The sequence below is a fragment of the Drosophila gunungcola genome, assembly GCF_025200985.1.
Source record: "Drosophila gunungcola strain Sukarami chromosome Y unlocalized genomic scaffold, Dgunungcola_SK_2 000041F, whole genome shotgun sequence".
Classification (NCBI taxonomy): domain Eukaryota; kingdom Metazoa; phylum Arthropoda; class Insecta; order Diptera; family Drosophilidae; genus Drosophila; species Drosophila gunungcola.
In genome coordinates, this window is record NW_026453196.1 from 590120 (window position 1) to 616937 (window position 26818).

The 26818-nt window shown below is 43.2% G+C and overlaps 1 protein-coding gene and 1 long non-coding RNA gene across 2 annotated transcripts in view; one reads left to right on the plus strand and one right to left on the minus strand.

Moving 5' to 3' along the window:
* LOC128261178 (uncharacterized) overlaps window positions 1-25488 on the minus strand; it is a 57795-nt gene extending 32307 nt beyond the window's left edge. Inside the window, exon 1 of the mRNA XM_052994727.1 lies at window positions 24955-25488. Coding sequence (XP_052850687.1) covers window positions 24955-25471 — 517 coding nt within the window. The 5' untranslated portion in view covers window positions 25472-25488. The remainder of the gene's footprint in view (window positions 1-24954) is intronic.
* On the plus strand, window positions 1901-3513 carry LOC128261180 (uncharacterized). Its single transcript, XR_008268234.1, has 2 exons — window positions 1901-2033; window positions 2643-3513. It is a non-coding gene; the product is annotated as an uncharacterized LOC128261180 (long non-coding RNA).
* Window positions 25489-26818: the final 1330 nt, after the last annotated feature.

Here is a 26818-nt window from a genome sequence, read left to right on the forward strand (position 1 = left end):
TTTTACTTTTTTCTCGTAGTCCATGTTGAAACTTTTTTAAATGTTGCTCGGCTGGGTTTTTTTTTGTTCTCTTGGGTTCCGTATCTCTCCGTAAGCGGTTGAGTCTTTTTTGGATGGCGGTGTCATGGTGTGAGGGGCGAAGGGTAGAGGGTTTTCTCTTTTCTTTGGTATCCCGGAATGGGTTTTGTCGTATGTTTTCAGCTGGCGGTTTAGAGTAAGCATGTATGAGGAGTTGGGGCCTGATTTCTCTTCTGGTTTCCCTCATTTCTCCCAGATTTATCTGATTAACAAATAATGACTTCTTTTCCTTTTTATAGACCGGACAACCCCTGTACGAGCTAACGTGCGCCCCCGAGCAGTTTGCACATGTAGCCGGAGTTGATCTTGATTTGAGACAGACTCTAGTTTCGTGGTTTCCGGCGCACTTCAGACACCTAGGGCCTTTTAGGCAGTGGTTTCTGGAGTGGCGGAAACCTTGACAATTGTGGCATTGGACCGGCTCTCGAGTTTTATGCATCATTTCGACTTTGATAGTTTGGTTGCCCAGGACCTTCAAAGTGTGTATGCCTTTATGGTCTGTGGTTCTATTTCAACTTTGTGTAATTTTATATCCTATTTTTCATACACTGTATGAATCGGGTTTTATACCCAATTTTTTGGAGCTCTTTTATCACCCATTTGTAAGGCGTGGAAGGATGCAAGTGGCGTATAACTACATAGAAGCCCCTTTCTGCCTGTGCCTGGTGGGTGTGGGCTGAGATGCCATTTTCTACAAGTACCTGTTTAATTATTTTATAAGATTTAAAATCCACAGCATTGATTTGCACCCCATTTCCTTTTGTGGTTCTAGTTTTATAGCTAGAAATTTTTTTCATAGGAGTGCGTGTATGCACTTAGTAAAGCCGGCGCAGAATGAGCGTTGCGGCTAATTTTATTTGTGTACATGAGTTTCCATATGTTTATACAAATATACATAGTGGCTAAAATATATGCAGAGGCTAGAAAATAGCTAGCTTTAATGAGTTTTACATTGGTTTAACATTAACAGAGAATAAAAATACTAGATTTGCATGCTCGGGAATAGTGACCGTTAACAGTTTTTTAAAATACCAATAGGCAACAGCAACCTGTTAATACATTTTGGGCTGGCAATGCCGTGCCTATTGTTTACATTTGTAGCTTGGGAAATTTATGCTGTAGTTTTAGGTTTGTAGGTCAAAGTTATGGTTTTAATTGCAGTGAAGATGCTTTTACTGTGTTTTATTCTTACTTTTCAGGATGGCCAAATCGGACCTGTGGCGGTCATCAAATCCAAATGGAGTAGGAGTAGCTGGCGTCGCGGGTTGCATCAGGATTTGTTGTGGCGGCCATCGAATCCAAATGGAGTAGGAGTAGCTGGCGTCGCGGGTTGCATCAGGATTTGCTGTGGCGGCCATCGAATACAAATGGAGTAGGAGTAGCTAGCGTCTCGGGTTGCATCAGGATTTGCTACTCAACCGAGGCGAGAGGATTGGCAGGAGCGTAGATAAGTTTTAAAGTTGATTTTATGGTGTTGATTGTAGTTTTCGTGCAATGGGATTTTAGTTGTGTTAATATGTGTTAATATTCCTTTTCAGCATGGCCAAAACGGATCTGTGGCATCCATCAAGTCCAGTAAAGAAACGCAAGGCAGGAGTGGCTGGTTTCTGGGTAGCATGCCGGACTAGCTGCGTCGAGGCGAGGATTTAAACAGGAAGGTAGAGTAGGTAATCGTTGTCTTTATGATTTTAATTACAATTGTGTGCAGAGTTGTTCTGATCGTGTTTTCTTTTCCTTTGCAGTTTGACCAAAACAAGCGTATATATATTTATGGTTTAAAATTGCAATTTGCGTGCAAAAATTTTATTACTGTGTTTTTATCTCTTTTTTTTCAGCATATCTAATTCATGAGTATGGCAGCCACCAATTCCAATTTAAGAATTGCAGGAGAAGCTGGTTTTTGGGCAGGAGTAGCAGTTTGGCCAGAATCTAGCGTATGGCGGCGTGTATTTATTGTTATTAATTGCAATTTGCGTTCAAAAATATTATTACCGTGTTTTTATCTCTTTTTTTTTTTTGTTTCAGCATGTTTAATTTAGGCGTATTACAGCCACCAAATGCCAACTAGGAAATAAGAGGCAGGAGTAGCTGATTTCTAAAACCACATCTGCATTTGCTGCGCCGCCGAGACAAGCAATTATACAGAAGCAGAGATAAGTTGAACGTTGATGTTTATGGTTTTAGTAGCAATAAGGATACAAAAATATTTTTATTGTGCATTTTTTTCTCTTTTTAGCATGGCCGGATCAGACCTATGGCAGCCAACGAATCCAAGACAGAAACGTGAGACAGGAATAGCTGGTTTCTGGACCACATGCAGGACTTTCTGAATCGCCGAGGCAAGGATTGAGCAGGAAACAAGGAATAGGTTAACGTGTATTTGTAGTTTTTAATTGTTAATTGCGTGCAATGAAATTTTAACTATGTTTTATCTTTTTTTTTTCAGCATGTCCAATTTAAGAGTATGGTAGCCACCAAATCAGGAGTAGCTAGTTTCTGGGCAGGAGTAGCAGTTTGGCCAAAACAAGCGTATTTTGCTGTGTTTTAACTATTTTCTTTTTCAGCATGTCTTATTCAAGAGTATGGCAGCCACCAATTCCAATTTTAGAAATGCAGGAGTAGCTGGTTTTTGGGCAGGAGTAGCAGTTTGACCAAATCTAGCGTGTGGCGGCGTGTGTTTATGGTTATTAATTGCAATTTGCGTTCAAAAATATTTTTACCGTGTTTATATCTCTTTTTTTTTGTTTCAGCATGTTTAATTCAGGCGTATTACAAACACCAAATTCCAACTAGGAAATAAGAGGCAGGAGTAGCTGATTTTTGAAGCCACATCTGCATTTGCTGCGCCGCCGAGACAATCAATTATACAGAAGCAAAGGTAAGTTGAACGTTGATGTTTATGGTTTTAGTACAGAAAGATTCTAATCGTGCTTTATTTCCTATTTTTAGCATGGCCGGATCAGTCCTATGGCAGCCACCGAATCCAACACGGAAACGTGCGACAGGAATAGCTGATTTCGGGGCCACATGCTGGACTTTCTGAATCGCCGAGGCAAGGATTGAGCAGGAAACAAAGAATAGTTAACCTGTATTCATAGTTTTTAATTGTTATTTGCGTGCGTTGTTTTAAAACGCCTCCGATCAAAAATAAGTTCAACGTTAAATTTGTGGGTTTTAACAGCAATTTGCATACAAAGATATTTAACTGTGTTTTATTGTTTCTTTTTTAGCGTGACAAGATTAGAGCTGTGGCAGCCAACGGATTCAAAAGGAAACCAGAGGCAGGAAAAGCTGTTTTCAGGGCAATGTGCAGAATTTACTGAGCCGCCGATGCAAGATAATGAGCTAATAAATTTGAGACTGCAGTGAAAGATCGTTTTACCTGAATGTTCTTGCTTCTTTTTGGCCATTAGAAGACAACAATTGCCGACAATCGTGATCTTATCCCATATTATTGGCGCATTCGTTGTAAGAAGGTATCGGACCTTGTGCACACCAGATTAGGGGGGTTTTAGAACTTCAGTTTTCCAAAGTGCGGCAATGGAAGCAGTCTTAGGTACTGGGCAGGCAGTAGTCATAGGCTGAAAGAGGCTGAGAAAAGAGTTAGGAAGCAGAGGAGTTATTGTTTTTCTGACTCCACTGGGCAAATCTCTGTCATTAGAATTAGCAATCATACTTTCTAGTTGCAGTTTAAGCCTTAACAGGCCAGCCTCAAGCTGCTGCTCTTGGATAGGTGGTGGAAATTCATGTGGTTGGAGAGGTGTCATTATAAGTCTCTGTATATATTCAGGCTGGTATTTTATTTTTTGAGCCATCTCCCATCTAAATGTAAGTCCTTTACGAAGATCCTGTGACATGGCATTGACCCAGCAGATAGATGGACGCTCCAGTGGTATACCAGTGGCGAGTGCGCTTTCGTATTTACTCCTTTGTAAGTTTACACGTTCTTCCGCAAGGAGTTTTTGCCTCTCTAGGGATTGTCATTCTAGTAGCTGCTGCTCAAGGCGGATTAGGGTAGGATACTGCCGTTGTAGCTGATTAGGGCACTGCTGAGGTTGGTGGTTTAAGGGCAGAAAATGACGTTCCAGTTGTGCTTTATATCTAGGCCATTCCAGCCTCTCAGGGATGAATGGCTGAGTAACCAGCTGTATTGCCTCAGGGTTAGGATGGCAGGATAGAGAAGCAGCAAGTCTATTACTAGCTTGATGGAATGTATCCTCTGCCGATTTAATGTCGTAGAGTTCTCGGATATCCTGATTTCTAATATACCTGCTTGCTTTAACTATACGTCGAATTAGCTTGTTTTGGGTGGCTTCAATTTGTTTGAACCTTGTGTTGGATATCAAAGAACATCAAATAGGAAGGGCGTATTGCCAGACCGGAGCAATTAATTGTTTGTAGAGGGTAATTTTGCTACTTGTTGGCAGTTTACTTTGATTTCCTAGAAACCAGTTTAAACCAAAAGCTGTGAAACGAAGCCTGATAATAAGTTGCGTTGTATGCAGATGCAGGATTAGTTTCCTATCCAGTAAGAGCCCCAAGTAGCGATACTTAGTTTCGTTTTTTATTTCAACTCCATTCATAGAGGGCAATTTTGGTCCGATTAAATTTACCGTAGAGCGCCTAGAAAAAAGGACGTGTACTGTTTTACTTGCATTAAGTGTTATGCACCATTTAGAAGCCCATTTTGTGATTAGCGAGAGGTATTTTTGGTTGGTATTAATAGCAGAGTGGGCTTCTTTGCTGGCACAGAGAATAATTGTGTCGTCGGCGTAAGTGGAGAGCAATATGTTGTTAAACAGATCACTGTCATGGGGATGCTGCTGTCCGGCAATCGTTGGTAGAGGCATGTCAGAGGTGAATATTGTATATAGATCCGGACCAAGAACGCTTCCTTGTGGTACTCCAGCGCCTATATTTCCTTTTCTTGATGAAACTCCAGAATTTCCATTTACGTAGAATGTACGATCTGTAAGATAACTTTCCAATACCCTATAGAGGCAAAAAGGAAGAGGCTTGGCAAGTTTTAACAACAGACCATCATGCCAGACCCGATCAAAAGCCTCGCTAACGTCAATAAAGACTCCGGAACAGAACATCTTCTTCTCGTAAGCAGTGAGGATGTATTGAGTGACTCTTCGCAGTTGCTGCTCTGTGTTGTGTTCCTTACGGAATCCGAACTGATGCATAGGTACGGCCATCTCAAAATCCTTGCATGCAAACATCCTATCCATTAGCAGAGTTTCAAAGATCTTTGAGAAGCCGGCTAGCAAGCTAATGGGTCTGAATGAGGTAACTTCGTGGGGACTTTTTCTTGGTTTTCTAATCATGGAAATAGCTGCGCATTTCCATTGCTCTGGAAAATGGCCGTATCTGAGAATTGAGTTGAAAATGTTTGTCAGGTAAATAATTGCCTTTTGTGGTAGAACCTTGATAACGTGATTGTCTATCTGGTCCATTCCAGGGGCCTTTTTGTTTTGAAGAAGTTTAATCGTTGAAGTAACTTCGCTAGGCGAGATGGGACGAAAGGGAACGCCTACTCCATTTAGGCTCCCCCCAAAGGATTCTCTTTGAATCCAATTTGGAGCAACGATGAGTCTTTTATGTCGTACAATTTCCTCTTTCTCAGTAATAATTTGTTTTCTAAGTTCTTCAGAATTTGTTAGTTTTGGGGAGAACCTTTCCTTGAGATGTTTTACAAATAATTCTACTTTTTCCTCACTGCTTTTTGTCCAATTAAAATTTTGCCTATTGTTAATATTATTACTACCACTAATGCTACTTATGTGAGTTTTTAATGGCCAGTTTGGCTCGGGCTGCCTTTTGAATTGATTTGTAATTTTCCAAAGTTTCTGCATACGATAGCGATCAGTAGGGTCGATTTTGTTAAAGATGTTATTAATTCGTTTGGTTTTTGCTTCCCTTAGTGCACTTAAGAATTTTTTGTTTGCAAGTTTATAATTTTTTCTAGCGTCTGAAGACGGTCTTCTCATTAAATCTTGTTTACACGCTTTTTTGGCATTTTGTAGATTTCTCAGCTTATGATCAAGGAAAATTTGACCTGGGCGGTTTGATTGTCTAGAATTTGAGTAACGTGTTGCAGCATGGGCTGCTTGATAGATATTTCGATTAAATATGTTAATCGCGTCCTCAATATCTTGACCAGATCTTATTTCCGTGTTAAGTAAGATAGAATCTGATAGAATTTTCTGAAACTTGTTAACATTTGCGTTATGAGGCAACAGCTTGCGATTTATTGGTTGAGTATTTAAAGGCCCATTTATGGATAACTCGATGAATATTGGAAGATGATCAGAACGCAGATCAAGTGCAGAATATGTTCTAATTCTATCACAACTGAAACCAGAATAGACTGCAAAATCTATTGCTGAGGGGCGTTTTCTTTTGTCGAACGGGTAGTGAGTCGCCCCACCTGTGGCCAGCACATTTAGTCGTGAATTCAGGCGAATAGCATTTAGTAAAGCTCGGCCTCTAGGGCATGAACGAGTGTTACCCCACTAAGAGTGTTTTGAGTTCCAATCGCCGCATAAAATAAGTTTTGAGTTAGGGTTGAGTCTGCTCATACGACTGAAAAATTCTTTGAAATGAGAGGAAGACCAATTATATGTCGGAGGACAATATATGGGAGCAATGACGATTTTTTCGTTGTGGCCAATATTCAGAACTATGGGGGCTACTTGAAGAAATTCCTCCTCAATGGGTTCATGTGCAAAAGGTTTAATAAGGATTCATTTTTTTACCCATCTCGTTAACCACGGCGACGCTTTCTTTTACCATCAGTAACATGTCATAGTTCGTGACAGTAGGTCCATGATTTTGATGGTGTGGAGAATGATGAGTCCAAAGCTGGGGCCCGTCCTGACCCTGCTAATTTTGTGGCGTACTAGCGTAGGGAGACGGACGTGAGTTGTCGGATAAATCTAAAAAATTAATTTCAGCACGCAGTTTTTGTTGAAATTTCTTCAAGTGGGCAGCAGCTGGGTTGTGGATAGAAGATTTTTGGGCAGGTTTTTTAACAATTTGACTATATGTCGCTTTATTTACAGAGCTAGGTGATTGCCGGAAGGGGTTCCGCTGATTTGGTCTAGTTTGAGATTTCGTGGGAGTCTGTGCCTGAGGGAGCCCACTCACCGCAGGTGGCTGGGGAAGATGGTATTGTCGCTGACGATTGCTATCCACAGCGTTTGTATAAGCATGTTTCAGGCAGACAAAATCACGTCGGCAAAAATTCTTTGTATGGCCAAACTGCTGGCAGCGGTGACACATGGCGGGGTCTAGGCGGCGCAACTGGCGCTCAACAGTTACACGTTGGTTACCCAGCATGTTAATGGCAAGGATTTTGTCGTTTAGATTGTCTGGTGTAGGGGCCAATTCAACCTCGAAAAGATCAAGAGGCTTGCGACTCCGCCGGTGTTTGATATTGTTTACATAACGGACAGACAGACCTAGATCACTAATTTGCTTGCTGATCAAGGAGCAGGAAGTGGAATGATGCAATTGTCTGATAACTACCCTAAAGCCAAGCTCTGATTTGAGCTGGTGAGTGTGGGTCTGTTGGTTATTTGCCTCAAGATTCCCAAGTATTAGTAAATAAGATTGTTTGTCTTTACAGGTAATTTTAATTTGGTTGCCCTTTAAGCAGGTGGTAGTAAATTTATCCGCTAGACCTGGAGTGTCCAGGAGGGAGTCCAGTAATGGTTGAATAAGGGTGACGCTATGAAGGAAAATTGCAGGGAAGTTTTCTTTTCTGCCTTGATTGATTGCAGTGCCTTCCAAATTTGTCCTTAGATTGGCCAGTGCCTGAATACTTGTTGAAGGCGCCTCACTACAGAGCCGTTTAGCAGCACTCTGGCTGGACCGCAGGTCCTGGTCATTAGCCGTATAGTCTTTCCGGGCTGTTAGAGAACCAGGATAGCCTCGGAGAGGTAGTAATACTTTTATCAGGTGTTGACCTATCAGGACTGGCAAGATCAATACAACTTTCATTTAAGCTTTTATTAATTTTATTTGCACTGTCACATGTAGATTGCGTAATAGCTACAGATTTTTTACCTTTATCTGTGATTTCATTTTTGTCAAACTCCATTTTCACTAATCCTCGCTTTGTAGAGTTTCGTTAGGTCTTCTGGTGTTAGTGAAAAAAGGGATTTTTGGATGCAACAGGTTTTGGCGGCAAGTGCGCTAGTGTGCACAAGAAAAATGGCGGCAATTGCATTGATGTGCACAAGAAAAAGGCAGCAAATGTATTAGTGTGCACAAAAAAAGGCGGCAATTGCATTAGTGTTTGTAAAATTGGCGGTAAAATTTGCTGCAGAAAGTTAATATTTTTTACGCTTGTCAAAGTGTATAAATTACATACACAAAACAGCTACTTGCACGATTTGTTGCGCGTCGATATTCACGTTTAACATATTTTAAAACAGGTTAAAATTAGACAGTAAACGTTTACGCACACATTACAAAAAGAAAAATTTTGCACGTCACACAGCACAATTTCACGTCAAATATATCTGCACTAGCCTTACTAATTCTTGGGTTGCTTCTATTTAAAGGCTTAGTAGTTTGATTAACTATTAGCGTCGGCGGATTTATTTTATTTAAGTTTTAATTTTTTCAGTTTTTCAGTTTTTTAGAGTTTCAGAGTTTTTTTCAGAGTTTCTTTTCAGTTTCAGAGTTTTTTCAGAGTTAAGAGTTTTTTTCAGATTTTCCTTTTTTTTCAGATTTTCAGATTTGCATGCTTGGGAATAGTGACCGTTCAACAGTTTTTTAAAGTACCAATAGGCAACAGCAAACTGTTAATAAATTTTGGGCTGGCAATGCCGTGCCTATTGTTTACATTTGTATCTTGGGAAATGTATGCTGTAGTTTTAGGTTTGTAGGTCAAAGTTATGGTTTTAATTGCATTGAAGATGCTTTAACTGTGTTTTATTCTTACATTTCAGGATGTCCAAATCGGACCTGTGGCGGCCATCGAATCCAAATGGAGTAGGAGTAGCTGGCGTCGCGGGTTGCATCAGGATTTGTTGTGGCGGCCATCGAATCCAAATGGAGTAGGAGTAGCTGGCGTCGCGGGTTGCATCAGGATTTGCTGTGGCGGCCATCGAATACAAATGGAGTAGGAGTAGCTAGCGTCTCGGGTTGCATCAGGATTTGCTACTAAACCGAGGCGAGAGGATTGGCAAGAGCGTAGATAAGTTTTAAAATTGATTTTATGGTGTTGATTGTAGTTTTCGTGCAATGGAATTTTAGTTGTGTTAATATTCCTTTTCAGCATGGCCAAAACGGATCTGTGGCATCCATCAAGTCCAGTAAAGAAACGCAAGGCAGGAGTGGCTGGTTTCTGTATAGCATGCAGGTTTAGCTGCGTCGAGGCGAGGATTTGAGCAGGAATGTAGAGTAGGCATTCGTTGTCTTTATAATTTTAATTACAATTGTGTGCAGAGTTGTTCTGATCGTGTTTTCTTTTCCTTTGCAGTTTGACCAAAACAAGCGTATATATATTTATGGTTTAAAATTGCAATTTGCGTGCAAAAATTTTATTACTGTGTTTTTATCTCTTTTTTTTCAGCATATCTAATTCATGAGTATGGCAGCCACCAATTCCAATTTAAGAATTGCAGGAGAAGCTGGTTTTTGGGCAGGAGTAGCAGTTTGGCCAGAATCTAGCGTATGGCGGCGTGTATTTATGGTTATTAATTGCAATTTGCGTTCAAAAATATTATTACCGTGTTTTTATCTCTTTTTTTTTTTTTGTTTCAGCATGTTTAATTTAGGCGTATTACAGCCACCAAATGCCAACTAGGAAATAAGAGGCAGGAGTAGCTGATTTCTAAAACCACATCTGCATTTGCTGCGCCGCCGAGACAAGCAATTATACAGACAGGAATAGCTGGTTTCTGGACCACATGCAGGACTTTCTGAATCGCCGAGGCAAGGATTGGGCAGGAAACAAGGAATAGGTTAACGTGTATTTATAGTTTTTAATTGTTAATTGGGTGCAATGATATTTTAACTATGTTTTAATTTTTTTTTTTTTTTCAGCATGTCCAATTTAAGCGTATGGTAGCCACCAAATCAGGAGTAGCTAGTTTCTGGGCAGGAGTAGCAGTTTGGCCAAAACAAGCGTATGGCGGCGTGTATTTATGGCTTTTAATTACAATTTGCGTGCAAAAATATTTTGCTGTGTTTTAACTATTTTCTTTTTCAGCATGTCTTATTCAAGAGTATGGCAGTCACCAATTCCAATTTTAGAAATGCAGGAGTAGCTGGTTTTTGGGCAGGAGTAGCAGTTTGACCAAATCTAGCGTGTGGCGGCGTGTGTTTATGGTTATTAATTGCAATTTGCGTTCAAAAATATTTTTACCGTGTTTTTATCTCTTTTTTTTTTGTTTCAGCATGTTTAATTCAGGCGTATTACAAACACCAAATGTCAACTAGGAAATAAGAGGCAGGAGTAGCTGATTTTTGAAGCCACATCTGCATTTGCTGCGCCGCCGCGACAAGCAATTATACAGAAGCAAAGGTAAGTTGAACGTTGATGTTTATGGTTTTAGTACAGAAAGATTCTAATCGTGCTTTATTCCCTATTTTTAGCATGGCCGGATCAGTCCTATAGCAGCCACCGAATCCAACACGGAAACGTGCGACAGGAATAGCTGATTTCTGGGCCACATGCAGGACTTTCTGAATCGCCGAGGCAAGGATTGAGCCGCTCTAGGGATTGTCGTTCTAGTAGCTGCTGCTCAAGGCGCATTAGGGTAGGATACTGCCGTTGTAGCTGAAAATGACGTTCCAGTTGTGCTTTATATCTAGGCCATTCCAGCCTCTCAGGGATGAATGGCTGAGTAACCAGCTGTATTGCCTCAGGGTTAGGATGGCAGGATAAAGAAGCAGCAAGTCTATTACTAGCTTAATGGAATGTATCCTCTGCCGATTTAATGTCGTAGAGTTCTCGGATATCCTGATTTCTAATATACCTGCTTGCTTTAACTATACGTCGAATTAGCTTGTTTTGGGTGGCTTCAATTTGTTTGAACCTTGTGTTGGATATCAAAGAACCCCAAATAGGAAGGGCGTATTGCCAGTCCGGAGCAATTAATTGTTTGTAGAGGGTAATTTTGCTACTTGTTGGCAGTTTACTTTGATTTCCTAGAATCCAGTTTAAACCAAAAGCTGTGGAACGAAGCCTGTTAATAAGTTGCGTTGTATGCAGATGCAGGATTAGTTTCCTATCCAGTAAGAGCCCCAAGTAGCGATACTTAGTTTCGTTTCATTCATAGAGGGCGATTTTGGTCCGATTAAATTTACCGTAGAGCGCCTGGAAAAAAGGACGTGTACTGTTTTACTTGCATTAAGTGTTATGCACCATTTAGAAGCCCATTTTGTGATTAGCGAGAGGTATTTTTGGTTGGTTTTAATAGCAGAGTGGGCTTCTTTGCTGGCACAGAGAATAATTGTGTCGTGGGCGTAAGTGGAGAGCAATATGTTGTTAAACAGGTCACTGACATGGGGATGCTGCTGTCCGGCAATCGTTGGTAGAGGCATGTCAGAGGTGAAGATTGTATATAGAACCGGACCAAGAACGCTTCCTTGTGGTACTCCAGCGCCTATATTTCCTTTTCTTGATGTAGCTCCAGAATTTCCATTTACGTAGAATGTACGATCTGTAGCATATAACGATCTATTAAGAAAGAGCTGGTGGAAAATTAACGTGTTTGCGGAGTACGCGACATCCTCGGCTTTTCATATGTCTGGTCGGCATGGGGTGGGTTAACGAAAAAAAGAAAACCGCCACGTTATAGGGCTCGTATGCTAGTAGAAATAAATTAAAATTCGCGTACTATTCATTTGCGTATATTGGGGAAGCTAGAGAAAAAAAAATAAAAGAAAAGGGCTGAAGAAAGGAAAGAATACGAAAACAAAACAAAACGTGAGAGATACACTTGCCAAAACATCACTCCTTATACTACGCCAGGAAGGCGAAGTGCCCACCCTACCGTGATCCTAATGGTCCAACATTTCATCTTGAGGATCCCTTGGAGTGACTACCAATCACCCATTCATTTCTTTTATTACAAATTATAATTACGAACTATCCCTTTCATATGGGCTGAGATATTTTTGTTGTTGTTTCATAAAATAATATTTTTTATTAAATTTGTTTATTTGTAGGTTACTTCGACTGGTTTTCATATAAATTTTCATATATGTGGTTTTAAATTTTTAAACAATACTATAAAGAATTTTTAGATGTAGGTAAATTTTATTTCTAACAAAAGCTCTCTATCATTTCGATTTCATTTATTTATTTTTTTTCTTTATTCTGGTGTATTACCAAAACTAAATAATTTTAAAATTACTGCTTCACAAAAATTTCCGCTTTATGTACATACCTAAAAAAAACTGTCTAATTAATTAATTTCATTCTTTTCTTTTTCTTATCGAAAATTGCAAAGAGTTCAAAGTTGCTGAAAGAAAACGGGATTAATATATATAAATAATAATTGCTATATATATATATATATAAATTTATATAAAAATATCATGTAGGTTAATAGTATACGATCATTGTAAAAATTTCAGGTTTTCAAATTTATAAGTGACTGCGCGTGTAAATCTTGAGAGAACTGTTGTAGCGGCCCTCGTTTATTAAAACAAAGCTTTAGAACTTGCGAGCAGCCGTCAGCAATACAGCGTAAACGCTCAAATATGTATATTCAAAAACAAAACATCGTAAATTTTATGCAGTTTGACCAGTGACGAAATAACTAAATAAAGGAAATAATGAAACAATGTATGATAAAGGTAACTTACAGTCGATTAACTCCGGCGGCGAAAGATCTTTGGCAGCGGCGACTTCTTGAACATGTTTATTTAGCTATATGGTCGTTGGGTTTATTTTTAGTTAACAATGTTTTAGTTTTCATTCGGCAACACAGTTTACTTTTAATTTTTGTGTATTATTTTTCGTTAAGATTTTAGGTATGAATTTTATAAAATTTGCGCGTTTAAACTGCGAGATTACACATTTACATTATTTATTTCGCCAAGTTTTTATATATATTTTTTCACCGGTTTGCAGCAGCAACGTTGATCTCTTTGCCTATCATTTTTCTCTCTAATATTTCATAGCCACAGCATATTTATGTTCATACTAGGTAGATTTTTTCTTATAAAACTGAGAAAAATATTGCAACAACGTGCATTAGATTTATGTTGAGGTAGGGTTAGGATGAGTAGCAACAGCTACTGCTGATGCTGCTGCGGCTGCGGCTCTACATTGGACAGCTTGTTGGGCCTATTTAGGCTTTAGTATAACTGCTGAAGATAGCCCTAGGTTTGCTGCACCTGCTCTGCTCTATTTCCACTGGGTATTGGGGCTTATTTGGGCTGCTGGGTAGCCCTGCTGTTGCTGCACCTGCATTGCTGTACTGGCTGTTGGGCCGAATTAGGCTGATCGTGCTACGGCTTTTAGGCAGCGCTATTAGTTATGGCCACGAGCCGTGTTGTAAGCCAGTGCGGTTAGGGTTAGGCGCGGTCTCAGGAGGAATATGGTGGTGCGTTGCCAGTACGACAAAGTTCGGGTTCCCGCGTTAGAGGGCGCCACCTGATCATGATGGGCTGCACTTGGTACAAGCTAGCATTCTGACTATAAGACCTAAGCTATACTGCCTACTTTTCGGGATTTCTTTTTGTTTTCTTTTTATTTTATAAGAGAGCTCGAACAGGCCCTTCTACAAGTCCCTACCGCTAAAATCGCACTTGGGAGGTGTAAACACACAATGTGCGATACACGCTTGGAGAGCCAACATCTATCACTGCTTTATGTCTTTTGCGTGGTACTTTCCTATTGATTTTCCTTGGAGGTCTTCGAGTTCGTAATAGGTTGTACCTAGCTTCCTTCTTATTCTAGCTTTCACAAAAGTTGGCGCTAGCTTGGCATTAAAACCTTTCACAAACTTGCTTTGTTGAAAATTTCTTCTGTACACCTCCTGGCCAACAGTAAATGACACTTCTCGGTTTCTCAAATTATACCAATTTTCATTCCGACGTTGCTGTTACCTCATAGCTTTCACTGCATCTCCCCTAAACATATCGACTGAATCATCTCGACTGACTTGAATAGTCCGATCCTCTAACAGATCCAGTTCTCTTAGTAGTTTATATGTAGAACCTTCTGTGATCATATGCTGACCGAAAGCTAGGCGATAAGGTGTGTTGTTAACCGCTGAATGCCAACTAGATCTAAGCGAACAGCATATGCTACTAATTTTGACATCCCAATTGGATTGATCCGGATGAACATAAGCTTTGATTCCAGCAATAATGCTACGGTTAACACTCTCTGACGCGTTACCTTGAGGAGCATGAACAGCGGTGTAAGCATGCTGTATGCCGTACTTTTTAAGCAAGTTATTGAAAATTTTGGATTTAAATTGTACTCCGTTGTCGGACACGATAACTTCAGGTATTCCAAAGCAATGAAATAAGTCTTCCTCTAGATATTTTAGAATAGCTTCGGCTGTGAAGTTTTTAACTGGCCTTAGAAATGGAAACTATGTAAAGTGATCAAGCAACACAAAAATTTCTACATATCCTGATTTTGATCGAGGATAAGGGCCTAGGTAGTCAATATAAAGTTTCTGAAACAACCTCTGGGTTTCACCTGTTTTAGCCAGAGGAGGTCTAAGAACATAATTAACATGCTTAGTGGTTTTGCACACTGCACAATTGTTGACGTAATCTTTAACATCATTAACTAAATTTGGCCAAAAATAGTGTCGTCTAATCCTTTCTAGTGTCTTATTAATTCCACAATGCGAGGCTAACGGGCTATCGTGAGCTTTTTGTAAAGCAACCGAGATTAGTTCTTGTGGCAACCATAGTTTCCACACCATATCATCCGCTAATCTTTCAGCCGACGCATGCTCTGTCCTTCTATAAATGCAATCTTTTACGACTTTGATTTCCGGAAACTGCTTTTCAGCTTGCATTAGCTTTGCTCTTAGTTCTTGATATTGTTTTGATTGAAATTGTGGTGAACAGAGATCTATGAAGTTTTCGATTTCTAAACTAGATAAATCCTCAGTAAACGTCCGTGATAAAGCATCAGGAACTACGTTCCTAGTACCCTTTCTGTGCTGAATGGTAAAACTTTATCCTTGTAGCTTGAGTGCCGATCTCGCTAAGCGGCTACTTAGATCGGATTGCGACATCAGCCACTTTAGTGAAGCGTGGTCGGTTATTACCGTAAAGGTATGTCCTTCTACGTATGCTCGAAATTTTGTTATGCTCAGAATGCCCGCTAAGCATTCTTTTTCCGTTACGGAATAGCTTCGCTGACAATCATTAAGTTTTCGTGACATAGATGCTATTGGAATTTCATCTCCTTCTTGGTTAACTTGCATTAAAACTCCCCCAACTCCCGTATGACTAGCATCACAGTGTATATAAAATGGCTGTGAATAATCTGGCATATGAAGAACAGGAGCTTTACACATTGCTGCTTTTAGGTCCTGAAATGCTTGCTCCGCTGCACTAGACCACGTAAATGTTTTCTTCTTTTTTAAGGAATCTGTAAGCGGAGAAGTTATTGAAGCATAATTCTCAATAAACTTACTGTACCACACACGATTCGTTTTCCCTCTTCTTACGTCGATCTATTGCTGAGCGAATGTTGAGATCCGTAAGTTCATCTTTAAACTGAGCCCTCATAGCGGCACGCAAATTTACCCACTGCAATGATCTAGTACCCTGACTTAGTTGAACGCTTTTGTGATAACGCCAAAACCAGTCATTAGCACTTCCGTCTAATATATTGCTTATGTAGCGAGATATTAGATCAAAGTTACCATTTAGAGTTTGATAGGTAAAGGCTTCAAGTCGATATATAAATTCATCAATCGACATGTTTGACCGGCCTGAGAAACGCAGTTTCCAGTTTATCATTATCTGGCTAATACGATCTGGTCTTAAATCTGTATTCATTTGCGAAAACCTAGCTTCGGACTCATTTCCTATTGTAGAACGATTTCCTACTGGAGATGAATTTCCTGCTACAGGCCTACTTTCTATTGGAGGAAGATTTCCTGTAGCCGAAGAATGTCCTGCTGCAGGGAAGTTCCCTCTTTCCTGAAGCTGATCATCACTCTCTATTAGCCTATTACCAGCATCTGGGGCTTGCTGTTGGTTCTCCAAAAGAGTTAACATTCGTTGAAACCCAGCGCTAACAGTTTCTGCTAAAGCTTCCGTTCTTTTATTAGATTCCTTAACGGCTTGCTGTAACTCTTCCATGTTAAAGTCGTCTGTAATAGGATTTCCTGCTAGTTCCTTGCTCAAATCAATCTGAGACCTACCCAATGCACTCGATGGTCTACTTGCACTTTCACTACCGGATTTTAAATCTGCTTTACACACAGGCCAATTTTTATGATTTCGGACCTTTGTGTTAAAACAAATTCGATGAAAAGTATGACCACAGTTAGCAGATAATAACTGAGCAGCGTATTCAATTCCTCTTAGACAAATAAAGCAATCACCGTTTGCCGTGACGGAAATATCTTCTGCTGGTTCGTCTTCACCTAACATTTCTTAATAAGCATTAATTTTTTCTTATAATTAATCAAAAAGATAACTCAATATTTAAAAAGTTTTTTTTTCTTTGAAATTACAAATAATTTCCGGGAATCAGAACAATCTTCGTGTCTGGTAATCATAATTGTTTAAGCATTGTGTATCAAAAGTAAACAACAAAAATTAGTTTTAACTATTGCAGATATTCCAACCTTCGTACAAATGTGTGATCCAAAACGTTAAAAGCTACTAAATAAAGCTTCCACTCTGGCACACCTCTGTTACGATTTTTACTTGTTTGCAACCTGCAATAACTAAATTGAACAACAAAAAAAACAAAAATTCCAAAGCGGTACTGCAACTAATAGCCATCTTTATCCAAGTTTATAGACCTGGCAAGAGGTTAGTTCGTATCTTAAAGCAGCGTTTTGGAAACCCTAAGCACCTTGCAAGAATATTGTAAGTTACGGTAGAACCCTTTTTGTAAAAGTGTATCTAATCCTTTTGTACTATCAGAGTTTTTATTTTCTTCTAAAATATCCACATCCAATCGCAGGTTCCTACTTGATTTAGCTGTTATCTCTTTAATGACTCATCGAAATTAAAATTGTTCGGAACGTTTCTATATTAATAGTACGCTAATCCAGAAACATCTTAACTCAAAATCAAGGGTTAGAAAAGGTAAAGAAAAGTAATAAATCTGACCATATTTTTAGTCTCCAGTGGTATATGAAAATTACCCACTGTTTGATGAAGTTGACTATTTAATTCTATTTCGGGGCCAGCCAAGGTCGGGCCTCACACGGTTGGGCGCCATAATTATTTCTGTAGCATATCACGATCTATTAAGAAAGAGCTGGTGGAAAAATTGACGTGTTTGCGGAGTACGCGACATTCTCGGCTTTTCATATGTCTGGTCGGCATGGGGTGGGTTAACGAAAAAAAGAAAACCGCCACGTTATAAGGCTCGTATGCTAGTAGAAATAAATTAAAATTCGCGTACTATTCATTTGCGTATATTGGGGAAGCTAGAGAAAAAAAATAAAAGAAAAGAGCTGAAGAAAGGAAAGAATACGAAAACAAAACAAAACGTGAGAGATACACTTGCCAAAACATCACTCCTTATACTACGCCCACCCTACCGTGATCCTAATGGTCCAACATTTCCTCTTCAGGATCCCTTGGAGTGACTACCAATCACCCTTTTAAAAGACACTCGACTTCCATGATCCCCGGATACGGAGAAACTTAGTTAAAATTCATTTCTTTTATTACAAATTATAATTACGAACTATCCCTTTCATATGGGCTGAGATATTTTTGTTGTTGTTTCATAAAATAATATTTTTTATTAAATTTGTTTATTTGTAGGTTACTTTGTCTTAAGAAAAATAAATGGTTTTCATATAAATTTTCATATTTGTGGTTTTAAATTTTTAAACAATTAGATGTAGGTAAATTTTATTTCTAACAAAAGCTCTCTATCATTTCGATTTCATTTATTTATTTTTTTTTCTTTATTCTGGTGTATTACCAAAACTAAATAATTTTAAAATTACTGCTTCACAAAAATTTCCGCTTTATGTACATACCTAAAAAAAACTGTCTAATTAATTAATTTCATTCTTTTCTTTTTCTTATCGAAAATTGCAAAGAGTTCAAAGTTGCTGAAAGAGAACGGGATTAAATATAATTGCTATATATATATATATATATAAATTTATATAAAAATATCATGTAGGTTAATAGTATACGATCATTGTAAAAATTTCAGGTTTTCAAATTTATAAGTGACTGCGCGTGTAAATCTTGAGAGAACTGTTGTAGCGGCCCTCGTTTATTAAAACAAAGCTTTAGAACTTGCGAGCAGCCGTCAGCAATACAGCGTAAACGCTCAAATATGTATATTCAAAAACAAAACATCGTAAATTTTATGCAGTTTGACCAGTGACGAAATAACTAAATAAAGGAAATAATGAAACAATGTATGATAAAGGTAACTTACAGTCGACTAACTCCGGCGGCGAAAGATCTTTGGCAGCGGCGACTTCTTGTACATGTTTATTTAGCTATATGGTCGTTGGGTTTATTTTTAGTTAACAATGTTTTAGTTTTCATTCGGCAACTTAGTTTACTTTTAATTTTTGTGTATTATTTTTCGTTAAGATTTTAGGTATGAATTTTATAAAATTTGCGCGTTTAAACTGCGAGATTACACATTTACTAGCACATTCACATATTATTTATTTCGCCAAGTTTTTATATATTTTTTTTTTCACTGTAAATTTTTACCGGTTTGCAGCAGCAACGTTGATCTCTTTGCCTATCATTTTTCTCTCTAATATTTCATAACCACAGCAAATTAAGAACTCTAATTTTAATTATTACATTTTTGTATCGAATATTTATGTTCATACTAGGTAGATTTTTTTCTTATAAATCTGAGAAAAATATTGCAACAACGTGCATTAGATTTATGTTGAGGTAGGGTTAGGATGAGTAGCAACAGCTACTGCTGATGCTGCTGCGGCTGCGGCTGTACATTGGACAGCTTGTTGGGCCTATTTAGGCTTTAGTATAACTGCTGAAGATAGCCCTGGGTTTGCTGCACCTGCTCTGCTCTATTTCCACTGGGTATTGGGGCTTATTTGGGCTGCTGGGTAGCCCTGCTGTTGCTGCACCTGCATTGCTGTACTGGCTGTTGGGCCGAATTAGGCTGCTGGGTAGCTGCTGATCGTGCTACGGCTTTTAGGCAGCGCTATTAGTTATGGCCACGAGCCGTGTTGTAAGCCAGTGCGGTTAGGGTTAGGCGCGGTCTCAGGAGGAATATGGTGGTGCTAAGCCAGCATCCGAATTGGCCTCAGATAGTTCACTGTATTCAGCCACCGTTGAACGCGTGTTGCGTTATTCGAATAGATTTCTTTAAACAAAATTAAATAAAAGCACTAATAAGTTTTCGTTGCTTTTTCTGCTGGTTGATGGTTACTCACGGTTTATTTTTCTAACCAAGTAGCCAAACCACGAGGTCGGTCTGCTTGTTGGAGAAATTTTATTTCAGACAACTTGTATCGTTGGCGGTGGAAATCGAAAAGAATAAGCTAAAGCCGTGAGCTTAGCAGGTGTAACGAACTGATTTTCTTTATTATCTGCTCGCTACGAATGTCGTGCGGCTAGCTCAGAAGATGTAAGTGTTCGTCCCACCAAATTTATATATACGTGACCGCCCTTTTGACCAGTGAAAACACACAGAAAGATTGGGAGTATGCAGTGCTCTTTTATTCGCCGACTTGACCATCGGCCGGGGTGGTGTAATGGTTATGTAGAATTACGTCCTGCCGTCGTCTCCTTCCCTCGTTGAACGCCTCGCTGGATCGTGCCGGCTGCGAAGTGGTGTCTTCCCCGCCGGTTTCGCTTGCGATGTCTTCTGCCACCCTTGGCTCAGCGGGTTTACAGGGACTAGGGATGCGTCACCGTTCCCAGACTAGGGTGAACAGGCACTGTGCTCTCAAGGCGTACGCCTTTCGCAGCCGCAGCCTCCTGTCCTTTGCTCTGTCCCGGCCGGTCGCACCGGACGTCGGCTCAGTTTCTACCTGACGGTTCAGGCGTACGCCGGAACCCGCCCAAGCAGTCCCTGGGTCAAACGCCAGGTTCTAGACGAACGCTTCCCCCCTACCCTCTCTGCCGCAGGCTTAAGAATCCGAAGTATAGGCTGCTCGCTCGACGCTCGTTTTTCGTCGTCCTGGGGTCCTCGTTGTTCTTGTTCTGCCTCCAGCTATCTCGACCAGCTCCGCTCCTTGTTGACGACTAGGTAAGCTGCCGTTCTGGGACTCTAGCGGTGGACCGCTGTGCTCTCAACGCATACGCCTTTCGAGACACCAGCTGGACAAACGCGCGTCCTTCCGGGCTATTCGCAGCACGACCTTGTACAGGACGACCTGCAGGACGATCAGGCATACGCCGGAGTTCGCCAATGCAGTCCTTGTAGGCAGGCTCCCCTCCTTGTTGGCGACTCGGTAAGCTGCCGTTCTGGGAGACACCAGCTGAGCAAACGCGCGTCCTTCCGGGCTAGTCGCACCAGGACCTTGTACAGCTCCTGCAGGACGATCAGGCATACGCCGGAGTTCGCACATGCAGTCCTTGTAGGCAGGTAGCTAGTTCTGGACACTTTGCTTCTGAGCCCACGGTTCTTCGTCGAAGGACTCTATTTGTTCACTTTGTCGGACACGCCGGGTGGGATGCCCAGCTCAAATCGCGACAGAAGTTGTAACAAAACGCCTGGACTTAGCCGTTTGATGCCGTAAGGACCTCAGCTAACTGTGTCTCAATTCGGAGACTTTAGCTCTAAGTCCCGAACGTCTCGACGTAGCGATTTTGTTTCCTTGATGACTCCGCACGGCTTTACTTGCTCCTTCACGATGTTTCACTGGTTACTTGTTCACTTAATGACTGTTACTTGTTGACTTTGTAGAATCGACTGATCCAGCTTCCTGTGCTCGGCCGGTTTATATAGGCCTCCATTTACCGCTAGTTATCGGCGTCTCCTTGCCTCCTGGTCCAAAGTCCACGGTTTTACCGTTCGACCTTTCGCCCTCTGCGCCCGGCACCAATATCAGGGTCCAAAGTCCGGTGCCGTCCCGTTACTTCCTTCTGCCCACGGCCCTTCGCCGCTCTCTTGTATTGCTATCCCTCTCGGACTCTCCTTGGCTTTGTCTGGTGCCCAGTTCACCACTCTCTCTCTCCGCACTACCGTTACTACGGGCGAATTCGCCGCCTAACTGGTAACTGGTAGGCCACTGCTTGCATGCGCTTACTCTGCTTGCTTCTTAAATTGTGGGGAGTTATTCAACTCCTCACATTCTCCCCTTACTTCGGGAATGAAAAAGAGACTCGCTCTTCTCTCTGCCTTGGTATACTCCACATTCTGACATCCTTCCCTCGACGTGTCTTCTCCTCGTACTTGTCCTCGTTCGCCCGTAGTCTTCCAGTCGACTCGCTCTTCCAGATGGTTCCCACGACGCTCACAGCTCCTTCTTGAGTTCCACAGCGCCGATCCTCCTCCCAGATTTTGAATTTCCCGCCCAGACGTTTCCCCCGTAGACTTTAAATTCCCTCCCAGACGTTTCCCCCGTAGACTTTTGAATTCCCGCCCAGACGTTTCCCCGATGATTTTTGAATTCCCGATATGTCTTCTCCGTCGGATGGCCACTCTACATCGTGCCGATCGGTCTCCAGTCGTTATCGGTGTTATCGATAGTCTCTCGTGTGACTCTCTGTTGTATGGTCACTCTCCGCCAAATCGATCGGTCTCCAGTTGCTATCGGTTCCGTGACCCAACGTGGTGTTGCCACTTAATGTATCGATGTTCCACGGTGTGACTTCCTGTGTCGATATTTCCAGTATTTGAGCCCACCGATCGACACAATCGTGCAGCGCCAATCGGTCATAAATCCAAGCGCCCCCATCCTTTTTGGGCAGATGAGGACATTTTCTCCGGGTAAGTTTTCTAATTTCTCCTTTTCTCCTTTCTCTCTGTTCTTTTCTCTTTTTTTTAGCGTTCTTGACCTGACGAAGAGGGTTATGCGCCTTCTCCTGCACCCCCTCCCGGTTGGCCCTCGCGACTTCTCGTAAGTGAGCCGTTTGTTTCAATAACCCGATCTGACCTTTTTTCCTTCTTTTCAGCATTCCCTTTGCCTGAAGACGAAAAAACTGCCCAACATTTGGACGACATGTGCTTCGCCTCACCCCCCCCCCCCTTTTCGGTTGGACCCCTCATCCCTGTTGCATATTTTTACTGTGTAAGTACTTTTTCTTATATGGACAATATACATCTACCTTTTTGTGTGTTTTCATTTTTACTTACTTTTTACTTTACATTTTTCGACGACTTCCCTCCAGCGCCTCGAGTCCGGCGCTGAGGCCTGCCGTATGAACGCGGGCCTCGTCTCCACCACCGGCGCGGAACACTGCCGCTTCAGGTTCGGCCTCGGGGGTGCCACCGGGTCCGGCCACACCCACGGCCCTTTCTCCACCACGTCCTCGGCGGGAAGGCCTACCTGCTCAACCCTTTCCTGCTGAGCGGCGACTACCTCTGGCGAGGCCAGCGGAGATGGGGTTGGGGTCGGCGTCGGCATCACGACTCCGGCGGGGTCCGGTGGGACTGCGGTCCTCCACAACCGTGTTTCGCGACAGTTTCCCCGGGGTTCCTCCCACACTTGGGCTCCTTCCTCCTCCGTCGCTACAGTGGCCCCGTCCGGCCACGTCCAGGTGACGGTGTGCTGCCTCCACACGCGTCCTTCCGCCTCGAAAGGAGCCGATAGCATGGCTGACGTGGGACACCGGGATGTCCATCCGGGCGTAACCCGGAGATCCCTCCTGCTGCCGCCGCTCCTCCTGCTGCCGCCGCTCCTCCTGCTGCCGCCGCTCCTCCTCCGATGCTGCCTCTTCCCACTCGGGGCAATACCTCGGGGTAGGTGGGCGTGCCGGTGTCCATGGGGGTGGGGACGGGGGTTGGTTCTCCTCCTCCGCTGGGTCCGCTGCCCGTTCCCTTGGCTCCACGACGTACCTCGGGGTCATGGGAACCTCGGGCGTCCCCTCCGCCTGGGGTGGCACTTCCTTGAGGAGGATTGGGTCGCCCCATATCCGGCGCTCCTCCTCCTCGGCAGTTCTCAGCGCCGCTTCCCACTCTTCCCGAGCGTCCTGCTCCTTGAGCGCAGCCTCTTGCTGCCTCCGCTCATGCTGGCGGCGGTACTCCGCTATTATGGCCTCTGTTCTGCGGGCCTCGGCTGCATGGTCATCGTCGGCAGAATCCTGGTGGACCCTGCCCTCCGAGCCATGGGGAATACTCCCCTCGAGCTCGCGGCATTCCGCAGCCGCCACCTGCTGGCCTCCATCGTCGGATCGTCCACCATCACCACGTCACTATTGGAACTGACGGTGGGCTCCGGCGATGACGCCTCCGACCGTCGTCGGTTCCTTGGGATCCGTCGCGGGGTTCGGGGGGCCGGACGACAGGCCTGTCCTCCGACCGTCCTTGCCCCGGTCCGGATCCTGCCAAGTCCTCGGCAGCCATCCTCCTGCGGGCCTCAGCTCTTGTAACGCGTGCGCTCATCTTGACTCTCCTTTTCGAATTGGCTCCTCTTGCTGGCGGCTCTCCTGACGATGACTCGGTTCTTGGTCATTCCTTATGACCCTCCCGTTATTTCCCTCGGGCATCCCTTCTTCGGGTGTTCTCTTGCTCTTGCTTGCGATCCCGTTGCTTCTCTCATGTCGCCCTTCCCCGTGTAAGTTCGTCGCCGCTTGGGTTTTACGGTTCAGCTTTGCTGTGCCGTCTCTCCCTCTACTTCGGTCGACGCTGCCTTTAGTCTTGTTTCTGCCGTATAGAGTCTAACGACGCTATGGTACGAGCTCCTGTTCACACATACTAATCGTGCCGTTTCCTTCCCTTGATCACTAGTAGTTTCAGTTTGTGTCCCAACATGTAACCAACATGTGCATCACCTTATTCCATGCGGCGTCCTACTGATGACTCTGGCTTTATGCCCGACGCAGAATCAGTTTGCCACGTGGTCTGGGTCACTGTACCTTCTTGTTTCCTGCGTTCTATATAGACTCTGGCCCATGCCCGACGCTATAGTCCGCACTTTTTGTTGTTGTTGGCTGCTTGTGTTGTCATGCGTTCTATACAGACTCTGTATTTGCCCGACGCTATAGTCCGCATCCTTTTGTCCTCGTATGCTCGTGTTATCCTGCGTTCTATATAGACTCTGGCCTATGCCCGACGCTATAGTCCGCACTACTTGTTGCTGTTTGTGTTGTCATGCGTGCTATATAGACTCTGGCTTATGCCCGACGATATAGTCTGTACTTTTTGTCGTTGCATGCTCGTGTTATCCTGCGGTCTATATAGACTCTGGCTTATGCCCGACGATATAGTCTGTACTTTTTGTCGTTGCATGCTCGTGTTATCCTGCGGTCTATATAGACACTGGCTTATGCCCGACGCTATAGTCTGCACGTATTGTCGTTGCATGCTCGTGTTATCCTGCGGTCTATATAGAATCTGGCTTATGCCCGACGCTACAGTCTGCACGTTTTGTCGTTGCATGCTCGTGTTATCCTGCGGTCTATATAGACTCTGGCTTATGCCCGACGATATGGTCTGTACCTTTTTTGTCGTTGCATGCTCGTGTTATCCTGCGGTCTATATAGACTCTGGCTTATGCCCGACGCTATAGTCTGCACGTTTTGTCGTTGCATGCTCGTGTTGTCCTTGCTTGTCTGTACCGAGTTCTTGTGTTTGTTGTTTAAGCTCACTGACGTGGACTGTTCGTTCTTTTTGTGTATCCTTGTGGCGGATTTTACAAATGACTGGTGAGACGAAGTCTATTACCGTGTACGGTCCGTCATATCTCGGCGCTAGCTTTGCCGCGAAACCCTCGGCTGCCTTTGACAGATGGTGCTCCTTCGCCCAGACTGTGTCCCCTATCGTTGGATTCCATTGCCTCCTTCGTAGATTGTAATGCCTGGCTTGGTCCTGAGCAGCCTTCTCCATGTTCCGGCGCACAATTTCGAAGATCTCCTTCATCTTATTGGCCTTATCTTCAGGCGTTTCCGTCTGCTTTCCTGTGCCGATGGTTTCCCTGTCGTACAGGGCGCTGGGCAGTCGAGGCTCTCGAGCCTGCGTGAGGAAACACGGGGAGTACCCTGTTGACTCTGACGTACTTGAATTTACCGCTAGCATAATCTCCGGCCACTTCTCGTCCCAATTCCTCTGGTTCTGTCCCGCAAACTGCGCTATCATGGTTTTAACTGTCCGGTTTGCTCTTTTCCGTCAGATTCTCCTGCGGTGTATATGGTGCCGTGAATTGTTGCTTAACGCACATTTCGCTGAGGAATTTTTTGAATGCGCGGCTGGCAAACTGAACTCCATTGTCCGTTATTACCACCTTCGGGACCCCGAACCTAGATTCTGCCGTTGCTGCTCGCAGTGGCACCTATCCATCAGCACTAGCAGCATCTGGTTGCCATGCTTCGACCTGGGCAATGGTCCGACAAAGTCTGCACATACCGTTGCCCATGGTTCTTCGGGTATTTGCGTCAGTATTTTCCCGGCTGCCTGCATCTGGTTGGGCTTGTACCTGAGGCATGTCTCGCATTTCCGTACGTGTGCTCGGGCGTCCCTATGCATTCCTGGCCAGTAATATCGAGCCGCCATCCTTGCGATCGTTTTCCGACTTCCCACGTGTCCAGCTGGTGAGTCGTGATTCTCCTTCAGGACTGTTTCCCTCAGCCCCCGTGGGACACAGAGCTTCCATGCTGCCACGTCTTCGCTGCCTGCTCTGTGCGGGATATGCCTGTACAATGCGCCTCCCTCCATGATGTAGTCCGGAAACTTCTGTGGCTGTTTGGTAATCTTCTCACACATATCCTTGATCCAGCTGCATGTTCCCTGCTTGTCCTCCGGAGTTTCTTTAGCTAGCCTAAAGGCTTCTGGTAGAGGCTGTCTTGACAGTGCATCAGCGACCACGTTAAGCTGCCCCTTCCTGTATGATATTTCAAAATCATACTGCTGCAGCTCCAGGGCCCACCTCGCTATTCTTCCTGAGGGACTTTCGATGTTCAACCATTTAAGCGCCATATGGTCCGTCACCACCTTGAAGTGGTATCCTTCCAAGTATGGTTTGAGCTTCCGGATGGCCACACGATTGCCAAGCATTCCTTTTCGCTGGTTGAGTAGTTCTTTTCCGCGCCATTTAGGGTCCGGCTTGAATATGAAATGACCTTTTCGCCGCTTTCAGTTTCCTGCGTCAGGACTGCCCCTATACCATAATGGCTTGCGTCCGTCTGCAGTACGAATGGTTTATCGAAATCCGGGCATGCCAGCACAGGATCGGCCACTAGCCTTGCCTTCACCTCCTCGAATGCCTGCTGGTGCTCTGGAGTCCATGTCCATTTCGTGCCTTTCCGCATTAGATCGTTTAGTGGTTTTACTATTCGCGCAAAGTCGGGCACGAATCGCCTGTACCACGATGCTACGCCCAAGTATTGGCGCAACTCCCGGATGGTTGTGGGTGGTTCCAGCTCGGCTATGGCTGCTACTTTTTCGGGATCGGTGCCGATTCCTCGGTCCGTAACGCGGTGTCCCAGG